Raw genomic sequence first — 22,866 nt, 5'->3', positions numbered from 1 at the left:
TAATGTGAATGTTGGTGTTGACGGATCTGAAGAATTCTTGAGAAGAATTGATGAAAGATGAGTATTGAGGAAAGGATTTTGTAATGTCGATGGGAATTTCCTGGGGATTGAGTGTGTGAGTGAGCAAGGAGGGATAAATGGAAGGTTGGAAAGAAAGAAAACTCGGGTGAACAGCCTGCCCGTTAGGCAGCCAAGGGCGTCTAGAGAAGGCGCGTTTGTTATTACTCGTCGTTCCTACCCTTCTCAAGGCAGGAACAAAGGGATGGTGAGAGGAAAGAACGATGGCCCAGTAGAGCACCTGAGCAGTCACTCAGCTTGAGACCGAAACATCGCATGATTCATTCGCTTGATCAATCACTCCAAGAGCACCACATCGCACAGTAGGATAAGAATAGGCAGTTACATGGAATCATCTTAAAAGTTTTGCACTTACTTAGTACTCAGTGGTTTCCTTAGTACCTTATACGCACATGCTAGACGGCCAATAGTATATGTCAAAGACTAGACACACGTGAAGTTTGAACTGTTACCTTGGTCCACGCGTCCGGCGAGCAACCTGATGCATTTTGACCTTGAATAACATATTTGCCATCGATTGCGACTTCTCAATAAGTACCTTAGCTACCTATCTAGTATGTCGATGAGCTCAAGTGGTTGCTAGACTTAGGAGAACCCGCAAGCAGGATACTCCAACTACTTGCCATTTACCTGGGTGGTACTGACGAGTCCCTGAGGCACAAACATTTACCACCGAAACAGCTCAAGACAGCAAGGGCTCCCCTCAAGCGAAGAACGTTCCTATGCATTGGGAAGAGACTTCGCAAAGCTGGCCTGGCGGCTCTCTCAAAACGCAGTCTTGCTACTGCCACTACCTTCTTCTATCATCACTGACTATCGTTCTTCTTCTGCAGCTTAACGGTTTCTTCGCTTCCAGAGTCGTAGACTTACGCATCGACATGTGGGAAGGAGCCCATACAGGATTTCATATCGATGCTGAACAGTGTACATTCAGAGTCAGCCTAGAGCCGGTGCATAGGATCCGCTTCCAATATAATTTAACTTCTTTTGGAAGGCAAGCACATACGACCACACCCATCAGAAAATTCGGGATCCCGTCCGCTCTCCCATAGACAAGCTGATGAGGGCCAGATTAGTAGTTGAGTCGGTGACGATCAGCGAATACCTGGTGTTGTATGTTTTTGCTTTTTCAAATGACCGGCCACGACCGTTGTAGTTTTGTGGTCGTATTCCGTGTCGTCAGCCGCCACCCGGAGCCACCTCCGACGAAAGAAAAAAAAACCCCTACCGGCGCTGTGGAACCCCGGCAGTCAGACGCATAAAGCTTGTACACTTCTGGCTCTCACAAAAAAACGGCTTATGCACTCAATTCACATGGTTCGGTATTGTTCACATGGAGGACGTTCCGTTCGGCACGATACTCTGTTGTCCGGTGGACGGGAGTGGATGCCCTCGTCTCCATTCGGTAATATACACCGCTGCATCCGCCGTCTTACTCAACCTGGGGTTCCATTCGGTCAGTCTTCCATCGTGAAGAGAAAAAAACGAGAAGAATATTCCACAGCTTCCAGAAGCGGAATCGAATCTCCACGCCTGGCAGGGCGCTAGACTTTACAGGGCATGGGGCTACTGCAACAGCGGCCTCTAATTCTCAGTTCAGGGCCTTGTCTCAACGAAATTTCGAAGCGAGGCGAGCGCGGGGCCTCTTTCCTACCGTTCACGAGATGGACGAGAGAGGGGAGGGGGTGTTGGAATACGATTTCTACGTTCTGCTCATCTCGCGTGAAGCTTTCCAAGGGTCCAACAGGTGGCCCTACACTAAAACGAAACAGCCTTTTTGAATCACGGTAGAGGGATCGTCGAAGATTCCAATACATCTGCGTCGTTGCCACGGGCACCTTTCATATCGCGGCATCCGGACTAGGAAAAAGAGCTTCTGCCCGGCCACGCGGCGGCTCCGGATCGGCGGTTTCCCAACTTCGTGGGACGAGATGAACCGGATGCTTCCCAACCACCCGCGGCGGCCCTCCCCTCCCAGTCCCACCCTGAATCCCACCAGCATCCTTCCAATGTCTGGGCGTGTGTGTCTTCAAGGGCGGTGGTTGGTCCAGTTGCAATAGCAGCAATCAACGGAATCGTGCAAAAAGAGGATGGGAAAATTTCCGTTGCCCAGAGATGAGGGTGACGAGAGATGGAGCAATCTGTAACCACCTCACAGGACCCCTGGAGGATATGTACCTATGCAACAACGGAGATGCACAGCGTCAGAACTCTAGGTCCGCACAGGTGCATCGGCAGCACGACATCGTGATCTCCGCGCCCACCCCGAGTCAGCACAAGGATGAGTGAAGCGTGGCTTTCTGGGAAATAGATGTCCATACGGAGTATATCCACCGATCACGAGATCACGTTCTGATCAGTCACAAGTTATTGCAAGACCCCTCCGAAATTGGCACAACGCCATTGTCCCTACGAGTCTCATGTAGAAGCCAAGAGCTAGCGAAACGAGAGTGCCCGGCCTACAACACTCCATTCGCTGGATGAAGAGTTAGAGAAGTGATCGCTAAATCATCCTCGTAGGCTATTAGACAAGGCGGGACAGAGTCGCCCGAGAGGAGTTATTCGCTTCGCAACGCAACCACGGACGAACTTGAGACGACATGGGGCCCGGGCAAGGAACCCGCGGCCCAGAGCTTCTGGAAGAAGTCTGTTGCGCGTCGCATGGTATGCGTATCCGTATGGATAATGCAGCGCAGCAGGTCCGGAGGTCTGCCTTGCCCTTTTCACGAGACAATTCGCACGTCCCTCCCCTCCCTCCCCCCATGGTCATGGACGGGACAGAGGGGATTCAGAATAAGGGGGGGTGGTTAGTGGAAACACGGGCGACAGATTGTATCACGACGAAAATCCCACGAGGGGTCCCTGAAAATGGGCCAATGCTCTGTTCTTTTCGAGGAAGCGGGAAACCAATCCTAATCCCCCCAACCCCTTGTCTGGCAATGTTCGAGGGCACATTAACGGCCCCCAAGTAAAATCATCGAGAACGAACTCGGAACAAGAAACACTCTATGCGGAGCCAAAGCCCCGCGCTTGTGCGTGCGATGGGATTGTCCATCATCTCGCTGGTTCCATGCCTCGAAGTTGGTCATGATAATGCGGCCATGCAGTGCTTTCCCAAGCCCAGCTGAGCATGGTTGTGGGCTCGATACCTTCTACCAAAAGACGCTGTGCCACAAATCCAGATTGGCCCGAATCTTTGGGGGCGTTAGAGGGAACGGAAACCCGGCCAAACCTTGGCCAAGTTCATGCCCGTCACCAAAAACGTCGGTGACATTGCAGCCGCACGGCTTGCATTTTGCATGACATGGGCCCAACCAATCTGCCAGGCATAGGATAGGTATCGACTATTGCCAAATGGCATTGCCCATTTGGCGGGGTATGTTGGCCAAAATGCCAAAACGCAGCCCGTCCCAAGAGACCGGCGGACGGCGCGGGCTTTGCATTCCTTGGGATCCTGATCCCCCTCCTCCTCCAAGGGTCCGACCCTGAAGAGAAGCATAAAGCTGTGCAGCATTGAACACTACCATGGCCGGCGATTGAAGGTGGCCATGTCCATGCTCTCTGATTGCCAGGCCGGAGCATACAGGTGACAGAAGAACCCGGTCTCGTAGTTGCGAATCCACCACGAGATGATCGCCCTCCTTCGTCTTCCTGCCTGCCTGATGGGTTTACTGGTGTGAACTTCTGAAGTATCCGTCAGGCTGAAAGACAACCTAGAGGCAAGGCGAAAGGGTGCATCTAGCAGGCGAGAAAGGGGTCGTGGAGTCCATACGATGGGGGCGCTCTAGTACTAGTGGAGAAATTGTCTTACCTTAGTCAACGTGTTGAAGATGTGGCCGCGGCGGCGGCGGCGATGGCGCCAACGAGGGGAAGGCCAGTGAACCCGTTCACTAGGTCAATAACTTACTCATACAGGCGCTCATCTTCCTGGCAACTTGACCCATTGAGATTTACTTCATCTCACAATGCAGCCAGTGGGCAGGCGGGTTTCTCTCGCCCAGCAAAGTTTTGGGCTTGGATGGGATTATTGCGTCTGGGCTGGCACGGACACTCATTACTGGGAAACTTGGGCAAAAGGGCGATTATTCCCCACCAGCTGTCATTCCAAATGGACGCCGGCCGTCGAACCGCGGATGTGCCGGTTGGTCGTCCGGGTCCCATGCCTTTGCAAAGTTCGTGCCAGGTCCCCTGGCCATGTACCTTTTTTCCCTCATCGTCTTTTTTTCTTCACGGAGGTATTCACTGTGAGAGTTTCTTTCCCCATCTGTTTCCACTACGCAATCAAGGGCCCTTGGTGGGAAAAGATACAGGCACTGGGATGAGGGCTGGGATATGAGTCGTGACGGGCTCCGTGCGGAAAGGCTACCTACAGGCTGCAGTACCTGGAGGCTGGGAACCAGTCAGTCCGGCTTGTAACCTGACCACTACCTGTGGGAACGGGAAGAAGGGAAGGGGGGAAACGCTCCGATCCATCAGTGAAGACGGTGGATCGTTTCACGGAATTTCTTCACCGTCTGGCGCGGATGGAGAAAACTGACCGGTCGATGGAACCCTCGGGCTCGGGCCTACGAATACCTTAGTGTAGATGACACCAAATGAAGCGACGTTGACTGTGATGATGTACAAGTATGAAGCGCATGCACTTAACCGGGGTTGACCACCCTGGTTCATATTTATGCAGAGGCTCTGGATATCTCCTTAGATTACTCATGCTACTACCGGGTACAATCCAACGACGACTGATGACCACCAAGCAGTTGTTTGAATGGATGATTAATTCTTGTGAATCATCTATGTGCAGGACGTTCGAAAAGAACCCTATGTACGGACGACCATACATACCTCTCTCTCTCTCTAACCAGCCGAGTACCAAATCAAGTACCCAACTCCAAGCCTGAGTAATAAACCTCAGAGATGAATGCAATGTAGTTCCAAAATACCAATCCCTCCCCAACGCCTCTCTTGAATTTTTGATTTTCTGTATACCCCATTTCCGGCCTTTCTCTGAATAGTTGCGTGAGCATCTTTGGATCGTCTAGTTCCCCCCCTCATGAGCTGCGTTGTGGATGCTGCAAGCCGTTTAGTCAGTCAACATTCCCCATAGTGCATGTTCAATGTACATACCCAATGTCCGCAGGGTTTCCCGGGGACTGCGGGTCAGCTCGTGTCCGGGCCGCCAAGCCATTGGTCTTGGCGATTTTAGCAGCAGGAGTTTCCGCAGAGTCCGCAGGGCCGGTATTCACGGGGCCGCTGCTGGCAACAAGCGCCTTACGCTTTCTGCCGCTGTTGCGGGCATCGTCGAGCTGCTCCAGGTAGGCCTCAGAAACAGGGGTGACATAGCAACCACTGAAAACGCCGATCTCGAAAGTCTGCGTCTTGGGGTCACGAGGAGAAAGCTCGGCGCATGAGGCCACGAGATCCTCGACCGTCTGGTAGATGATGTCATCAGCACCGATTTGCTCGGCGATTTCGGCGTTGGTGCGTCCATGAGCAATCAGATCCTTTTGCGATGCCAAGTCAATGCCGTGGACATGGGGGTGGATGACCTCGGGCGAGCACGAGCTGAAGATGACCTTGCGAGCTCCGGCCTCACGCGCCATGGTGACGATCTCTCGGCTAGTCGTTCCGCGAACCACCGAGTCATCAACAAGAAGCACGGTCTTGCCCTTGAACTCGGAATCAATGGTGCTGAGCTTGCGGCGAACGCTCTTTTGCCGCATCTGCTGTCCAGGCATGATGAAAGTTCTGAAGACGTAACGGTTCTTGACGAAACCCATGGAATAGGGCTTCCTGAGTCGCTCTGCCAAAGCTGCAGCAGCCGTGTTGGAAGTCTCGGGGATAGGGATGACAACATCGATATCCTTAACGGCCTCCTCGCCCAGCCGAGAGATGATATTGTCAGCCAACTTGATACCCTGGCGGTTGCGGGACTCATGGACACTGATTCCATCAATGACACTGTCAGGCCTTGCAAAGTACACTTGACTACGTCAGCAAGTCCCAGCATCATTTCCGAGATTGTAGCTTCTTACCGTATTCAAAGATGTCAGGGCTATATGAAGCCGGCTCCTGAATCTGGTGGAAAACAGGAGGGCAGCCCTTCTTGAAGAGAACAGCCTGTCCAGGCAAGACATCGGTGATGTTCTTGAAGCCCAGCTGGCGCAGAGCAATCGACTCCGACGCAACCATGTAGTCGTAAGCGTCGTCATCAGGGTTAGGAGTCGACTTGCGAGAACCCCAAACCAAAGGACGGATACCATCAGGGTCTCTGAACGCAACCACACCATAGCCAGCAACCATGATGACACTAGCCCAGGCACCCTGAATGCGCTTGTAAGTGCGCTCAAGCGCACTGAACAGATCTGTCTCGTTGATACGCGCCTTTCCAGTCTCATTAAGCTCGTTGGCAAAGACAGACAGCATCAGCTCACTGTCACTGCTGGTGTTGATATGCCTGTGAGCGTCCTTGTCCAGGAAGGCACGGAGCTCGGCAGCATTGGTCAGGTTGCCATTGTGCGACAAGCAGATTCCATACGGGCTGTTGACGTAGAACGGTTGAGCTGTGATCTGCGTTAGCCTCTCAAAGGCCGTGAGGTGTCACCAGCACAGCTTTGTTCTGACCTTCAGCACGTCCACTGCTTCCCCAGGTAGGGTAGCGAAGGTGACCAATGCCCATCCATCCAGGCAAGTCAATGACCCTCTTGCCGTCCTTAAAGACAGTCGCTGCCATGCCGGAATCCTTGTTCATGAAGATTCGTCCTCCATAAGAACTGCTGGTGTCAGCCAAAGCCTGTAATTGGCTAGGTGTCCTTGAGGTTCCCTTACCTAGTCGCAATACCGCAGGCGTCTTGGCCGCGGTGCTGAAGAAGGTACATGGCTTCATGGATGTCCTGCGCAGCGTCGCAGTTGTCTTCATCCCGGTCATAATGACCCATACAGATTCCAAGAATTCCACACATCTTGCCTTGCTCTTTGCGGTATCTTGCAGGAGATCAGTGATTCTCGAGGTCTATCCAATGCTTCTGCGTTCCAGGAAGCTTGGCAAACGTTTGCGCAGAAGGAACCAGAGTAGTTATGGGTGTTGGTGTTCGAGATAGCTTCGGTCGTGGGTGGTGGCGGGGTATCCGATGGCGGGGTATTTTTTTTTTAGTTGGACAGGGTCCACGCCGTGTTTTCTTCGTGTTTCGGACTTAGGGAAAAGAGAGTCGGGGGAACGAGGCAACACGAGATCTTCGGGACGAAACAAGCCGGCCTCTTCGAGAGAAAATGGATTGGCGCTCGTACTTCGACGAGGGAACGGTGAGGCTCCAAGAAGGAAGAAAAATATTTTCGACAAATGTCGTCGGCGAAAAGCAATTGGGGTAGGAGCAGAAAAAAAATTCCTCCAACAGTTGCAAACCTTCAGAAGGAATGAATAAGTGGGGCCGATCATCGGTGCTTTCTACCACGCGGTGGGAGCGGCATATGCGGCAGGTTGTAGGTACCTACGCCCCGGATAAGGCTCCGTATCAGCGTTCCTCGTGCTCCCACAGGGCGCTCATCGCGTTCTTGTCGAACCCTTCTCTCCGCAGTAGTGGACCTCTTTGTTGGCTCCCGTGAACCGTTACTCCGGTCAGCCTGCATCTTGAGGGATTTCACCCTCCCACCGGTTCAACCGATGCATTCCGAAAGCCCGATGTGGTTGTAGGCTGAAAAGGGTAGGTCCAGTGACGGTAGCCACGTGGTGCATGTGCTACTAGGCCTTAGGAGATAAGCTGGAGGACATGGAACCCGTGAGGGTGCACCCCAATTCTGGCCGCATGCGGTGTAAGTTGGTGGCACTGAACCGAAGGGACTGATGGAGCTGGCGATGAGAAACTGGGGAGGCAGTCATACTTCAGTCGCCATCATTGCCAACTGCGAGCCTCAATGTCAAGCAATCGTTGATATAGTCAACTTTCTCTAACAGTATACCCTACTAAGTATAGATCGATTCAAATACTAAGCAGGTACTCGATTGCTTTGTGTATACTATACTTTGTTGCATCAGACTTAGATTTGACTCTCGTTCGGATCCCCTTCGATAGCAAGGTACGTAGATGGAGTTGGTGGGTTAGAGAGCATTGGATTAAGATACGCCCGGAAACCACACCAGGTGGTAACAGCCCTCGCGATATCTGGTTTTTGTCAATGAGGTTGAGTCTGCATGAGCCACCCACCCATCTTCCTGTTCCTTATCTTCCGTCAGAGACAAGAGACACAGGCAAACGCTACTCTTTCGTTTGCTGGTTTCTTGGGCGGAACGAGGCCTTACATTCTCGGGCCGTTCTCCGCCAACTGGACATGATGGAACTAGGCACTTACATTTTCCATGCCGGCAAATACCTCCCACCTGTGGAAAGAAGGATCCTTGAGTCGGTGACTATGAAAATTCTTGACATGTGCAGATATGTGGATTTCCTCAAACCATCATTTCCCCGCAGGTATGACTCTCCAAGCAGCGGTGAGGATCTGGAACTAGGTCAGATGGTGCATCGCTATCTTAATATCATTGACATCGCATTTCATTTCTCTCCCAGCTCTATACAGATAGCGTATGGTATGTGTTTCTCACTTGTAGGGCCAAAGCCCTTGAAAACCACCAAATCCCCAATCTATCAGCAAACCATAGCATGTAAGACTGCGTGAGGTGAATTGTGATAGAGACTCACAGTCTGAGTATCCTTTATCGGGGATATTTATTTAGACACATATGAGCAAAGATCGGCTATAAGAATATCCATCATCGCGAGCTTCATACCCATGCACAACGTTTTATGCAACAAGTGGTTCGTAGCCCGGTCATACCCCTGGTCGAACGCCTGGTCTAACGGGCAGTGAGCACAGATCTGGTCGTTCTCAAATTGCGCCGGGTGCGTGGTGCCCAACGTTCCTCCGTACCTCGTCGATCAGCGTCTTTCCTCATCAAAGTCCCCTTCCAAGGATGACGGTCCCCTCTGGTCCCCTCTGGTCCTCTCTAGCTGCCAATCTAACGGAAAGGCCCGTGGAATTGTGAGGAGGGGGAGGGGGAGGGGAAAACTATGAAATAAGATACTCGTTGGGCGGGGGTTTGACAAACATCATTTCCTTGGGTAGGGAGGCCAAAGACACGTCTCGAGACGACGACGTCGAGTCGAAGTGAGGTGACACCGGTCAGTGTCGCATTGCGACGTGCTCGGTCGGTGTTCAACTTGTTTGCTTCACCAATGTCGCTGTCGTCGTCGTATCCTCCGTGCCATGAGTCTGTTGCTTTGGCCGCATGTTCCTGAGACTTGGCGCGGTGTCAATCGGAGTGACAGTTGCATAGACGCAGCGACGATAGTGTACGCACCCGCGTGCGCACCGCAGTGCGCCTGCGGCAAGGCGGCAAACCATCTCAAGCAACCAAACGTCCTGATAGTCTTTCGACTCTGTAGAGGCAGGAATCTCACATACGGTTGATGGTAACGGAGGCAATCAGGGGCGGGGGGGCCTTGGCTACTGTTAGAGACGGCGCATACGCCTACATGTTCCAGACGTTTTCCATACTATGGGCCCAAGCAATAGTATCGATCATTTTTTTCTCGGCAGGTTGCGGCGGATTGCAGTGTGTCATTCGGTTTGGGCATCTCCACTGATTGTCTCATTGCGACAAGCTGATGGTTTAGAACGAACGGGAAGAGGGCCTCTTTGCCCCATGAGCTCCGTTCGTTGGCATGGTCACCGGTGAGCTTTCCCAAAGCATCACAAGTTCCCTAGGTTCCAGAGTCCCAGAGTCCCAGTACGGATACGTAGGCGAGGGAAGACTGAAGAGAGGTGGGCAAAGAAAAGCTCAATTGTCAGTTCCGGCTCCCCGTGTTCGGGTCGAGCTTGATCGAGAGCTTCGAGGCACGCTGAACAGGGCGCCCTGTTCTGGTTGGCGACCCCTTGTTGCCTCGGCCGGTTGGCGATGTGCGCCATCATAAGCCCGTGGTCGACTTCTGACCCAAGTGTCTGGTAATTGGGTATTACGGCGGAGGAGAAATCAGCCGAGCGAGTCATCCTACATCGACAGACCTTTGTAAGTTAGTGGCTTCATCGGAGAGTTGCTGAACGTTGGACGGCGAGTTATTAGCAGCACTGCAACGTCACCTGCTGGCGCCATGCATCGTGCTATAGCAAATTGTAAGTGCAAAAGTGCATACGTCAGGGGAGCTACCTTTTTCTTCCTCTCGATACCTTAATCAACGAAGGATTGGCAAAGTGCTCTCGGTTCTGCGTCAAAAAGACCCCCGAATGCCACGGAGGAAGGTCCTGAAGTTCATCACCTCGGAAGCAGGTACAGTGCTCATGTAGCTCCCTGCCTTTTCTGGGCTAGAGCCGGCAGGAAGGCAGGAAGCGCCCTCCACCTGCATTCTTTCCCTCTGCGCCCAGCGCGACATGTCATCATCCGACATCCAGTCTCTCTGAGGCAGGAGGCAGGCAGGTACGGATGCTCCCCTCCTGATTCCCTTTCCCGCAACCTTCCCGCCGTGTTTCATCATTTCTCCTGGGTCACCAAAGTCAACACCAGGCTGCTGGGAATCTGGGCTCGCCCATTCGCACATCAATGTCGAGCGCCAGCCTACCAGGTGGGCTGCCTCCACGTTTTTTGCTCCCCTGTGCCTGGTTTTTCTTGTTCCTGACTTATGGACGTGCCCACACTGACGCGCTTCTGGCTACAGGATCAGGTTCGCACCGACAATCCCAACCCCGCCGACGTCGCCTCTATTGTCTATCGGAGAAGAGGTCCAAGAGAAGGAGGAGATAGTCAATTGCTGGCTACCTACGCAGTATGGTTTCGGCTGATGCCACGGCGTCTCTGAAGATCGGATATGAGTGTATGTCTCTGGAGTAGCTTGTTCGCAAGATGACATAATAGGCAGTTTGACGAGACCCAGACCCCCTTCGGCGGCATCACTGATACTCCATCCTCATTTTCACCACGAGCAAATCAAGAAACAGTTCCAGGCAAGCAGGAAGGCTCTTCAGGCCCGTTCCGCAGGCCCCGAGCTAAGGTAGCACTAGGGGGGGGGGGGCAGGCAAACGAGCTGGCGACGAACAAGGGCACATGGCGGATGCCCATAAAGCATGTTGGTACGAACAGTACTCCGTAACACACCATATGGATACTCGATACTCCGCACCGCTGGCTTGAGTTGAGGCTTGAGGACGTTTGGATTTTACTCTGCTTCTGTACTAGTAGCGTGTGGATTAAGTTATATGATTGTGTCGGCCAATTCAGAGGCTTATTAACTCAGCGTCTAGGGCTCAACGGCGAGACATGAAACGACGAGAAACACCTGCACAATTCCCAGCATGCAGGGTGGGTGTTTGCATTTCCCAATCCCACCCGAGGTGGTGATGAGATTTGCAGATTTGAGAATGGAACTCGTATGCATTGCCACACCTACCCGTATTCTACGAGCTACCGCGCTTCATCAACGGTTTATTTCACGGCTACCGCGATAGGCCCGTCGCTACCTAAGGCTCATCTTTGAGTTACTTGGCCGGATCATCAGCTCTCCCCGCCATTCGGATGCTTCCATTCGCCTTCTCTGCCCCTGGCATTGCCAACTGGTAGTATTCAATGATGCCGACGGCGTTGATGCGGCAGTAATCCACCAATGCAAGGCGGGCCAGGTACCACGTACCTTCCACACAGCCAAATGGGAAAGATGTGCTCCGGTACCTGAACATCGCGACGCTGGGATGCTTGACAGCGTACTGCGTAGTTGGACACACGGGCCTGGCATAAATGGCCCTAGCCGGCGTTTGCCTGCTGTTTCGGGGGCTTGTGCGAGCAGCCAAGGTCGCGCCAGATCCATCGGAGGCGCTATGTATGCACAAAGCTGGCCGTCTTCTATTTTGTGTTCTGAAAAAGCGACATGGTGGTACGGATACCGCCCGCGGTGACAATCCAGGCGTGAGGCCCAACATGCCTGCCAGTCAGTCTCGGGCAGCCTTCGAGGTTAGCGTTTGGGCCCTAACGTGGCGCCTCCCGGCCCCCCGGCTGGTCTACTGGTTGGCGTGGACAATTTCCCATCGTCCCCTTGCTTCTTACCTCTTTCGCACTCGTTCTGCCAGCCGGTGCCGCTTGCTGCACACCACACGATGAGCTGGCTGCTGCTGTCAAACTTGGAGACCCGAGGGAAAGGAATAGTGAGAGAGGAACGCGGCAGCTGTCCTATGACTACCTAGGTAGGCGGCAGGTACCTACCCATACGGTCGAAGCTGCTACACAAGCGCACACCGCTGACCTGGCTCGTAGACATCACAGTACAGCTGCAGGCTCGAACTCATCACGTCCTGCCAGGCCCCGGTTGTGGTTCATTCGCGTCGATGTCGCGTTGCCGAATGAAGCGCCTCAGTACAGATACGTACCGATGGAACCAAACGTTTACCTAGCTCACCGAGATACCTCCTACGTATCCAGATAAGGTATGGAGGCGTGGGAGGTACAAGTAAAGCACGAGGTGAGGTTGTGGAAGAGGACAAGGATACGTACCTGAGCTACCGGCTAGAAGTCAGGTACGTACTGTGCCTGAGCTCACACCAAAGTGACCAAAAGTGACCAAACGGACGGACATGAGCTGCATCCACTTTCCACCTTCCCCGAGCTTGCGGCCCCTTTTTCTTTTTAATCTTTTTTCTCATTCAGAGGTGTGATGTGATGGTGATGCTTCAGTCCATCCACCACTACTAGAAACACCATTTTGAGCTCGGTTTCATGGCTTGAATTGACAATTAGCCAGATGGAGACGACGAAAAGACACACTGACAACACAGTGGTCCTTTGCCCCGACATCTTTAGGAACTTGGACCTGGACCCCTCCGATCACTCCCGCCACCAAGAGACCCTTTTTCCTAGCTTTCAGGGCTTCCAAGTGGCACTAGCATTGGTGATGAGCAACAAGCTCGCGGCAGCTCGCCAGGTTCCCCTTTTCTTCTGCTCCCCATGTTGTGCGAGAAGTGGAAACGAGGCTTTATGCGCTTGAACCACTTGTACCATCCAACAGCGGGCAACCTGACACGGATGACAGCCTTTTCCCTTTCGCAGACGCGGGATGCAGGCACGCAGGACAAGGCCACTTTCTTTTTCACCTTTGGGTCTCCAGTTTCTTGCACCCAGATCCGGCCGTTCAACGTCTTGAGTTCAGGGTTGTCTCGATCAATGACCGTCTCAACCTCGACGAGGCTGGGGATCAGTCACTACCATTTTATCCGTACGCTATGATTCCCATCTTTGCCGATGTGCCCGCATTGTTCCCCTCCTGGTGCCCTACGGCAGATTTCCAAGGTTTGCTCAATTCCCAGGGTCTCCCTCTCATACTCGTCATCCAAATGGACGACGAATACACTGGTATCGACCCGGACTCTCTACGTGTCGCGACGAGACGACACACACACACGCTCTCACACACACATAAATGTACACAGGTACACAAATACCAATCGTTTCCTGGAGCACATCATTCACCAGACGACGAAGACCCCCGTCCCAGCCGGCCCCAGCCAGTGTCGTCGAATAAGGCTGCAGGATTCCCATCGCGGAGCTCCATTCTTGGACCTGGTTCCCCGTCTTGCCCTGCTGGGCGTGGCACGCTACATGCGCGTACCGTCAGGAACGTTACGGTGTACACTACTTTGGCCTGAGGTACTCGTCTCTGTCCACGGATAACGAACGTATGCGGTCGTGGACTCGCAGCAAGACACAAAACCCCAGGTACAAGATATACACCACTTTGGCCCAGTATTAGGCAAAAGCTGTTTGGTCCTGTGGTTGTTTTGCTGGCATATCAAAACACAACACATACACAACACGCACCTTGCATTACTGCGCAGCGCCGAGGTGCTCACCTCTTGTTCAAAGTTCCTCCTGCACGCGCCCCGCGCCACAGAAGTATTGCTCCAATCCAGAGTTTGTGTCTTGATCCGCTGTTGAGCCGGTTGAAGAGGAGTCAATTTCGTCTGGGGCATTATCCAACGGCGTGAACGGCTTGCTCCCCGTTTTCCTCCCCTGGTTGGCCGCACCGTGCTCCCTTCAACTGGCCGAGGTATTCTTTACGGATCATTCTGTCCGTATCGTTCCTTGGTGTCCTTCCGGGTACATTCCTGCTGGCTGGTGCGGCTGGGATTCTGGAGTTTGGTGCTGATGCTGATGGTGATGATGCTGACAGTATTGCTGCCGTGGGCTTGCATGTGCAGAGTTGCTTCGTGGGCACAGCCTGGTGTTATTTTCTGCTCTCCGTCTTTTCTCGCAGCGTTCGCAGCGTACGATACTACGGTGGTGGTCGTGGTACCTGGTGATGCCGCCACTCGCAGCAAGTCTGCAGCATATCCCATGTCTAGGGCTACCTGATGAACATGTATCCGTTGACAACTGCCTCGAAGCGGATACATACCAAGCTCTATCGGGCAATGACCTCTACGTTTCTGGGCCATCACTGCCGACCACCCCGGCCAGAGATACTCAGTCGGGGCTACGCAGTATGCCAGTTCATCAAGCATCGCCCGCTGCCCCATCAACTCACGTCCCATGAGTCTGGATTGGAGTGAAGATGGGTTGAAGGACTTGCGCGGTGTGCGACTGCGCATGCGCGGCGGCGTGACCCCCGTCGTCTTCCCGCGCGACGGTCTGTATGTCAAGTTGCATACCAAAACAAGAGACGGGTCGACTGGTGTGGGCACGATGGAAGAGGGGAAGAGAGGAACAGACATATTAGACAGGCCGTGAACCGTGACGGCGGGAGGCGAGACCAGCAGAAGTTTGATTTTCCAATAATTCAATTCCACCCCAGGGATCCAAGCACCAGGCGCAGACGAGACAACCGCCGGAGAGAAAGGAACGAGGAAGAAGAAAGTCTACACAGCGGCCACTCGCAAGTTGCAACCAAACGTCCGAACATAATCAAACCAAAAGTCGACCCTGCAGCCGACAGCATCATCCTCTTTTTTTATTTCTTGCTCTTCTCGATTCAGGTACGGATACCTGTCTGTCTCTGAGGTGGTTCTCGATCTCTGGACTCTGGCTGGTACAGTTTTGTCTCTCATCACCTTGTCTCTCCTGCCTGCTACCACTGGCACAGAGAGAGAGAGAGAAAAGATACCTAACACTTCGTACATATCCCTACAGGTCAAGTCAGGTCAGGTCAGGCCAGTCAGGTACCCTCTCCCGCGCGCGCACATACACACACCACTTTCTCCGTGGACACACACTCTCTCTCGCAGGGCAAGAAAAGAGAGACAGACACTGGCACAACTGGACACACACACACACACGCGCGCACATTGGCACACAACTCGCACACAAACATTACAGCCTGACCCTGGTCGCTAGCCCCCCCCCCCCTACCTAGGCTTTTTTGGCCGCCCCGGGTCCCAGGAGACTCCCAGACCACCACCATCACACCCCCCCTTGCCTTTTGCCTTGGACACACCCTTCGAGCGCAAATTGGCCCGCCAGAGCCAAAGGGCAAAAGGGCAGAAGGACTGAGAGGGAAAGGGAAAAAAAAAGCACGACTACCCCCCGAAAACCATTAGCGAAATTGGGCCCCTATCACCAGTACCCTCTCCTTCTACCTTTCACCCCCCCGGATTCATTCGTTCATGCTAAGAACGGGCCCCCGGCCATTTTTCGAGTCGACGGCATAGTGGCCGGCTCCTCGCTCCATTTTACCACTTACTCCCGGTCAGTTGAAATCAATTTCCCTTCCATCTGCACTGCATTTCGTACCGCACTTTGCACGCCTGGCCTGTGGACTAGGGGTACCTACCTATCTTATTACGGGAGTACCTCAGATCCCTACACAGAGCCACAGAGCCCAGAGGTTCCTTTCCTTTCCCAAGTTTCCCACCCCTCGTCCCCTCGCCCTCTCTCAAATCCTCGTCTTCGCCCATCCCGACGCGGGTCCACGGTGAATCACTCTGCTGGATCGTGTGTGGGTTTCTGCTCTCTCTCACGCCTCTCTCTCACACTCAGTCTCTACTAAGGTACCCGTACCGCGCAAGGTACCGTACCTTACTGGTGTCTGTCTACCTTACCTTACACGGTACCTTACCGTACCGAAAGGAGTACCTTTACACTCTCACTTTCTCTCACACACTCTCTTTCCTCCCCCGTCCCGCCCATCCACTCGACCCTCGTCACCCATTCATTCTTGCTCTCCCTTTCCACTTCCGCTCGGCTTCTTGCTCCCCTCCTCTCCCAGAGCTCCCTGACCCCTTCCTCTCTCATCTGTTTCTTCGTCCCTCTTTTTTTAACAACCCATATGCGTCGCAGTTCTCGTCCAGCTTTTGCTATCCAACAGGCAGAGCATCCGTCAACTGCCGTCCGGTCCGCGAATGCTGCATTGCATTTACAAGCAACCTGCTATTACTTGAACTGCACCCAAGCACGCACACCACACGCATTGCGCAGACGGGACAGCAAAGACTGGGTCGACATCCAACAACACCACTACCACGGCCACCCAAACACCTCGTGCGTCGATGCTCATCTCTCCCCTCGTCACCAGCTTCACAATTCAACGCGGCTTCCAAAAGAGACCAAACCAACAAAACCTGGTCGCCCAACCCCCCTTCCACCTTCCAAGGGTCGCTTCCTCATCATCGCAATCTCGACCCACGCACCCGAGAACATCGTCTCCTCTGGATATCCACGTCTGAGGATCCATCCCCGATCGACTGGTTCTAGCTCCATTCCCACCCCCTGGACCCTTCCCTGGCCCTTTTAATAATATCGACCACCTCCTGGCTTCGACCGTCCCTCGCTGTCTCCTCTTCTTCATCTGGTTTCGCTCTCTTGGTCCATCCCAGCTCAGTCATTCTCGCTTTTTTTCTATTTCCAAAATCAACCTGTTCCCCGACCCATTACTCGCGACATCATCCGCACAAAGCATTTCCTTACTACAACTTTCAACACTTCTTCAACCAAACACACACTACCACTACCACCACCAACCTTGACCACTACCACTATTACCACCACCACCACCACCACCGCATCACCACCAACAAACACTACCACACTGGGAAGAGCTACCGGTCTGAATGCCACAGGTTTCGCAAGCGGCTCTTACACAGAGCTCCTCCTAGTTAGGCACAGCATTGGTACGGTCCAGGCTAATACGCCTGAGAAAGCGGCCTTGGCCAGCTGACCCGCCCCAGAAACACCGTCGTCACGAGGATCTTGACTGGAATCAACGATCACATCCACACAACAAAACTCACACAAAATGACGGTCGCACACGAACTGGCCCACAGAGGCTCATCATCGCACTCTGCCAACAACATGGCTCTCGAAGACCGATTCGAGGTCCTCAAGGAAATCGGTGACGGTAGCTTTGGCAGTGTCGTTCTCGCCCGGGTCCGTAGCGCAGGTGCTAGCGTGGCTCGTCGCGGTACGGTGGTAAGTTCCTGCATATCAATCCCGTTACACCACATCAAGTCACTAAAACATCGTTTAGGTTGCCATCAAGACCATGAAGAAGACTTTTGAGTCATTTACGCCATGCTTGGAGCTTCGTGAGGTCGTCTTCTTGAAGACGTTGCCCAACCATGCCCACCTCGTCCCCGCTCTGGACATCTTCCTCGACCCGTACACTAAGAAGCTGCACATCGCCATGGAGTACATGGAGGGTAACCTGTATCAATTGATGAAGGCTCGGGATCACAAATGCCTCGACAACGCCAGTGTCAAGAGCATCCTTTTCCAGATCATGCAGGGCCTCGAGCACATTCACGCACATCACTTTTTCCACCGCGACATCAAGCCCGAGAACATTCTTGTCTCCACCTCATCCCACCAAGACACCGTCACGTCTTTCCGCAGATATTCGGCTCTCGTCACTCCCCCGTCCACGCCTCCCAATTACACCGTCAAGATTGCCGACTTTGGACTTGCACGCGAAACCCACTCAAAGCTTCCCTACACGACCTACGTTTCAACGAGATGGTACCGAGCACCCGAAGTTCTCCTGCGTGCTGGCGAATACTCCGCTCCCGTCGATATCTGGGCTGTCGGCGCCATGGCAGTTGAAATTGCAACACTCAAGCCACTCTTCCCCGGTGGAAACGAGGTCGACCAAGTTTGGAGGGTATGTGAGATTATGGGAAGCCCCGGAAACTGGTACAACAAGTCTGGTGCCCGTGTCGGTGGCGGCGAATGGAAGGACGGTACCAGGTTAGCCGGCAAGCTGGGCTTCTCATTCCCCAAGATGGCTCCTCATGCCATGGATACGATTTTGCAGCAACCTCAGTGGCCCGCTTCGCTGAGCCACTTCGTTACGTGGTGCCTGATGTGGGACCCCAAGACCCGCCCGACCTCAACACAGGCAATTGCTCACGAGTACTTTGTCGATGCCGTTGATCCCCTGAGGCCGAAGTCCTCTGCATCGAGAATCTTGGGCCGCAAGCAGTCCGATCTTGGCCGCGGCAACAATTCTAACTCATCTACCCCTACCTCCACCAAGCCGTCGTGGTTCAGGAAGTCCCTTATTGGCCGCTCCGAAAGCGCCGAAGTTGCCGTTCCTCAATCAATTTCCAAGGAATCAACCCCGAGACCGTCCCCCGTCCCCTCGCAGACGACGAACGAAGTCCCCGTCGCGAAGACGCGCCCTGCTCAGTCAAAGCGCACAACATGGACGAATGGCCCATCCAACGTCGCACCTATGCCGATACTCCCCTCGATCCGCCCCATCTCGCCCATTTCCGATGCGGTGACTGCCGAGGCGAGAAACGGTGTGACTTACAACGATTCATACGCCAACGGTCGCCAGCGCACTGTTCAGATTGATGAGAAGAAGAAGATTGGCAGACAATTATCGGTCGCCTCAAGCACTAACAACTATGCCGAGATTCACCGCCAGCAGGCCGAGCGAGCCCTCAACGGCAACAGTGGCCTTGCGTCGCCGCCCGGTGGTCATAAGGAAAGCTTCTTCTCCCACCTCCGTAAGCGTGCCCGTCGTTTCTCTGGTAGGCATCAGGCCCCCATGTCACCCAACTCGGACGATGTCGAGGCTCAGGCCGGCTGCGGGCCCTGGAACAGCAACCGGTCCTCGATGGTGATTGATAACAACGCGCCTACTCCCCCGCCGAAGCCTACGGAACTTTACGAGCCTCTTGATAAGGCGTTGAGAGATGTCCAGCAGAACCACGACAACGCTCCCGTCCCACCGGCACACCTCATTACTCCCAGCAGCACTCTGAAGAGACATCACTCTCTGCCGCAGCACCATCCGCGCTCTGTTGACAACCTGATGGGAGCTGCCAAGGGAACCGGACCGATTTCGAGCCGAACCCGTCGTGCCCACGCCCATTGTGTCCAGCACTACGACGCGCCCGATGAAGAGGATGAGCTACTCGATGAGGTTTTGAACTCGACCCACCGAGCCATGAAGCGCCTTGAAAAGGACGGAAAGCCTGGACTGCGGCAGTCTGCCAGCAACATTGGCATTTCGAACCCGTACCCGACTCCCTCCCCTTCGGCCAATGGCAACAACTCTGTGTTGTTCGGTGACAACCACGAAGCCGTCGCACCCAAGCCTTTGGATCTGAAGAAATCGCATGGCGCTGAAAGTCAATACAAGTGGCCTACTCCCCCGTACGAGGAGAGTGAATGGGCTGCATCGGCGTCAGCCAGCATTTGGGCGGCTAGCAATCGGTTTTGAGGCGGTTCTGCCTCTGAAAGAGATTTTCTTACAGAGCTGAGCAGATACCATCGCAAAAGTTCTTTGTGTAATCACTTGCATGGGATGGGTGTTTGGCGTTTGCCGGTGTACCGTTCGCGTCCTCCAGGTTGGAGGCGGGTTCGACTCCGGATCTCGATTTTCTTTTGCCCAAGATGTTTTGGAGCAGGGTGGCATTTCGACTATTCCACAATATCTTCGATACCATAGGGCGGCATCTTTTACGCCATCGCGCAAATTTCTATTTTTTTCTGTTTTTTTCTTTCCTCATCGACTCATCTGTTTCGAAATACCCGACACTATAGACTGGATGGGCTGCCATCGGCGCCCTATACCAAAGATAACATTTCTTTTGTTTCTGGGGCTCACACGGGCGAGGGGCGGCAGTCTCCCAATCGGAAGAAAATGGACACGGTCCAATAGGGACTGGGGACAAGATAAGGGAGGGTCAAACATGGTCACACATTTCTGTACAAGGAAGGACAAGGGCATAATATCTTCTTAGATTCTCTGCGGGCTGGACACGTCAGACGACTTTGAGGAAAGCCAAATCTGGCCAAAGGATGCCCAACGGATAGTTTGTCATATATGGACCGCAGAAAACACAAATGGTATACATATGGGCAACACTGTCAACGCTACTCAAAGGCTGAGTCTCGCGATTGTTTACTCGATCGCGCGGAAACTATCATTTTTGTATTTGGAATTTTTGAGGATGAGGCGGAACAAAAAAAGACATATAGTCAAGAGAGGTGGAGGAATGGAAACTGTACGTAGGCGGACGAAATTTTCTTGGAAGTCATGCCATAACCATACTACATAATATCAAGATGACATCCAAGCGATGTACATCGATTACGAATCACGCTAATAAGATCTTTCTCCGTGTGACATTGTGAGAACAAGATATGTACGTCTTTACAGTATGATGGCTATGTCTCTATGTGTGAGTAGGGCTTGGGAGCATGTGAATGAACGTTGAGCTTCGAATTGACTCTGGGCTGAACCATCAGACGGTTTAGACGCGCGCGCGCGGGTGTGGCGTGGGTTTGGCGCCCTTTTTTCCAGGGGCCGGTGAGCCGGCCCGGTACGGACGCGCCAAAGGTTGGAAGCAAAGAGGCGAGGCTACTCCCGTCGGGTCAGGTCACTTCTTTGTCTAGGCATGGAATGCTGGGGCTGCGAGCTGCGGGCTGTGGCGAGCTGAACGAGAGCAAGACAGGGGGGCGTGTTGGGTCGCACACTGCACAGTCAGGAACGGAAAGGAGTCCCCTGGGTGAGTTTGTCGGCGGCCGGCGGGATCTGCTGCTGCTACTGCGGCTCCTGGTCTATTCTGCTGCGGCCTGGTTTTGGGGGCTGGAGGATGAGCTGGTGCATAAGGGCAATGGGAGTTGGGATAGGAGGTAGAGCAAGGAATGGGTAGAGCGTGCCAGGGCGTTCGAGGCTGTGTTTTGATGGGTCCTCAGTGTACACCGTCTAGAACATGGAGGCGGGCAGTTTTGTGATTTGCGTTTTCTTATTTTGAGGTGATTGGGTTTTTTATCCGATGCCTCGCCCTGGTGCCATCCGTCTTAGATTTTGCAGAAGCGAGGCGGATGGATGGTATGTCTTGTCTCTCTACCGTCTTGGGTGGAGAAGGAAAGAACTGGTCTCTTCCAAGAGTTTAAACGAGGCCAGTCTTCTCAAGCTGCTTAGAGTGCTTCCGCACCGGTTCTAGGTGACTGGCAGATATATACTGAGAGAGGCGTCTCGTGGCAATATCTGGGCGCTTCTCAGTAGTGCGGATATGTACTAGATCCGGTATAGATCAAGGGCCCTCATGAGGTACAAGAAGCCTCAGTAGAATTGACCATGTCAGGTTACATAAGTCTGTAAGCACCTGAGAAAGACAGTCGAACAATCAGACAAATGTTTTCAGAAGTTGGCTTTGCGGAATGCCCTCGTCCACCAGTCTATTTACCACCTGGTTTTGTGACGAGGCTTAGAAGCGCCTTTGATGATTAAGATTGCTTTTTCGCGGTCCTCGGCGCCGTCTCTTCGGCGTTCGTGCCCGAGGTCGAGGTCGGCAGCTCCACTATATAGACTCTCATATTGTGCTGCGAGTCTGCCTCTGACAGAGAGGAGTGCATCAAGGGCAGACCAGAAGACAACGAGGTACCTTCAGTGGACATGAGGACGTGCGGTATACTGCGAAACCGCTCTTCGTCACCGCATACGTTTTCTCGTGAGAAAGCCGATCAACAGGTGCCTGAAAAGGCCGATCTTTTGGGATGACTGACGAAGCGCACTACGACGACCTCATCCCAACGTTGCGTGCCAAGGATGCGTATCGGGAATTTTCTCCCGGCCTCGGGTACCGACTCGGTCCGGGTCACATGATACTGACCGCCTCTCAAGACTGGACCTAAGGTATGGTAAGGTAAGAATTTGCTTACATCAGCAAAAGCCAAAGCACGGTACTTTCTCCAATTGCTCAGTGTCGCCCTGCGCCTCATCGGCGCAGAGCCAGTAGGGAGTGCTGGCGAACCAGCCCAAGGACACGCTTTCAGCCCTTTTTAGTGCGCACCGGGCAGCTAAGGACGTTGGTGGGGCAGTGTTTGCCTGCTTCCTTCCTCTCTGTCTCTGTCCTTCGGGCTCGCCCTATCCTTCCCCCCCCGCCCCTCGACGTTAGGCTGGTGCTTGAAGCTCAGCTACGGAACCTTGTCAACCAGCACTCGACCAGCCAGCGCTGTCTACTGCTTCATCTCATTCCATCCTTCATCAAAGGAAACCAGGAACTCGATTAGGCAGCAGAATACCCGACGGGAGGCTTGAGATCTACTCAAGCAGGGCCCTCTTTCAGTTTTCTTCAAACGTGGCCCAGGTGGACTTTTCTCGTATCGACCAAGAATCCAAAACTTTTGTCGCTTCTGCTCCGTCGTCATTACTGGCGGGGTGTCATCCTCTGCTCCTGGAGCTACTGGACCTCGCCAACTCCCGACGCGCTGCACTGGGCTGTCCAGACTCCTCCAGACCTTCGCTGTCACCTCCCTCCTTTTTTCCAACCAGCGCGCACCCGCCCACTCCAGGACTGAACCCCTCCTCCAC

General features: G+C 53.5%; 7 protein-coding genes across 7 annotated transcripts, besides 1 other annotated feature; 5 read left to right on the top strand and 2 right to left on the bottom strand.

The window, feature by feature from the left end:
- Nucleotides 1-5,113: 5,113 nt before the first annotated feature.
- Nucleotides 5,114-7,037, bottom strand: CCOS01_02938 (amidophosphoribosyltransferase; the record flags this gene model as incomplete). The annotated part of the gene is made up of 5 exons (XM_060451124.1): nucleotides 5,114-5,147; nucleotides 5,203-6,058; nucleotides 6,111-6,638; nucleotides 6,700-6,848; nucleotides 6,904-7,037. The coding sequence occupies 5 exons, from the start codon at nucleotides 7,035-7,037 to the stop codon at nucleotides 5,114-5,116; spliced, it is 1,701 nt and encodes a 566-aa protein (XP_060317389.1).
- Nucleotides 7,038-10,217: 3,180 nt separating this feature from the next.
- Nucleotides 10,218-10,298: a sequence feature (Short protein (CCOS01_02937, KAK1534185.1) was converted to a misc_feature.).
- A 1,276-nt stretch (nucleotides 10,299-11,574) lies between these two features.
- On the top strand, nucleotides 11,575-12,009 carry CCOS01_02936 (uncharacterized protein; the record flags this gene model as incomplete). Its single annotated transcript, XM_060451123.1, has 1 exon — nucleotides 11,575-12,009. A coding segment is annotated over one exon (435 nt), but the record flags the coding sequence as incomplete, so codon positions are not given.
- A 1,336-nt stretch (nucleotides 12,010-13,345) lies between these two features.
- CCOS01_02935 (uncharacterized protein) lies at nucleotides 13,346-13,774 on the top strand (the record flags this gene model as incomplete). Its single annotated transcript, XM_060451122.1, has 1 exon — nucleotides 13,346-13,774. The coding sequence occupies one exon, from the start codon at nucleotides 13,346-13,348 to the stop codon at nucleotides 13,772-13,774; it is 429 nt and encodes a 142-aa protein (XP_060317387.1).
- A 9-nt stretch (nucleotides 13,775-13,783) lies between these two features.
- CCOS01_02934 (uncharacterized protein) lies at nucleotides 13,784-14,038 on the top strand (the record flags this gene model as incomplete). The annotated part of the gene is made up of 1 exon (XM_060451121.1): nucleotides 13,784-14,038. A coding segment is annotated over one exon (255 nt), but the record flags the coding sequence as incomplete, so codon positions are not given.
- Nucleotides 14,039-14,157: 119 nt separating this feature from the next.
- Nucleotides 14,158-14,814, bottom strand: CCOS01_02933 (uncharacterized protein; the record flags this gene model as incomplete). The annotated part of the gene is made up of 2 exons (XM_060451120.1): nucleotides 14,158-14,441; nucleotides 14,499-14,814. The coding sequence occupies 2 exons, from the start codon at nucleotides 14,812-14,814 to the stop codon at nucleotides 14,158-14,160; spliced, it is 600 nt and encodes a 199-aa protein (XP_060317385.1).
- Nucleotides 14,815-17,330: 2,516 nt separating this feature from the next.
- CCOS01_02932 (uncharacterized protein) lies at nucleotides 17,331-19,764 on the top strand (the record flags this gene model as incomplete). The annotated part of the gene is made up of 2 exons (XM_060451119.1): nucleotides 17,331-17,504; nucleotides 17,563-19,764. The coding sequence occupies 2 exons, from the start codon at nucleotides 17,331-17,333 to the stop codon at nucleotides 19,762-19,764; spliced, it is 2,376 nt and encodes a 791-aa protein (XP_060317384.1).
- Nucleotides 19,765-22,049: 2,285 nt separating this feature from the next.
- CCOS01_02931 (uncharacterized protein) lies at nucleotides 22,050-22,187 on the top strand (the record flags this gene model as incomplete). The annotated part of the gene is made up of 1 exon (XM_060451118.1): nucleotides 22,050-22,187. The coding sequence occupies one exon, from the start codon at nucleotides 22,050-22,052 to the stop codon at nucleotides 22,185-22,187; it is 138 nt and encodes a 45-aa protein (XP_060317383.1).
- Nucleotides 22,188-22,866: the final 679 nt, after the last annotated feature.

The sequence above is a fragment of the Colletotrichum costaricense genome (genome assembly GCF_030867565.1).
Source record: "Colletotrichum costaricense strain IMI 309622 chromosome Unknown Scaffold_3.1, whole genome shotgun sequence".
Taxonomy (NCBI): domain Eukaryota; kingdom Fungi; phylum Ascomycota; class Sordariomycetes; order Glomerellales; family Glomerellaceae; genus Colletotrichum; species Colletotrichum costaricense.
The sequence above is the reverse complement of the archived record's forward strand: the minus strand, read 5'-3'. Positions and strand labels throughout refer to the sequence as shown.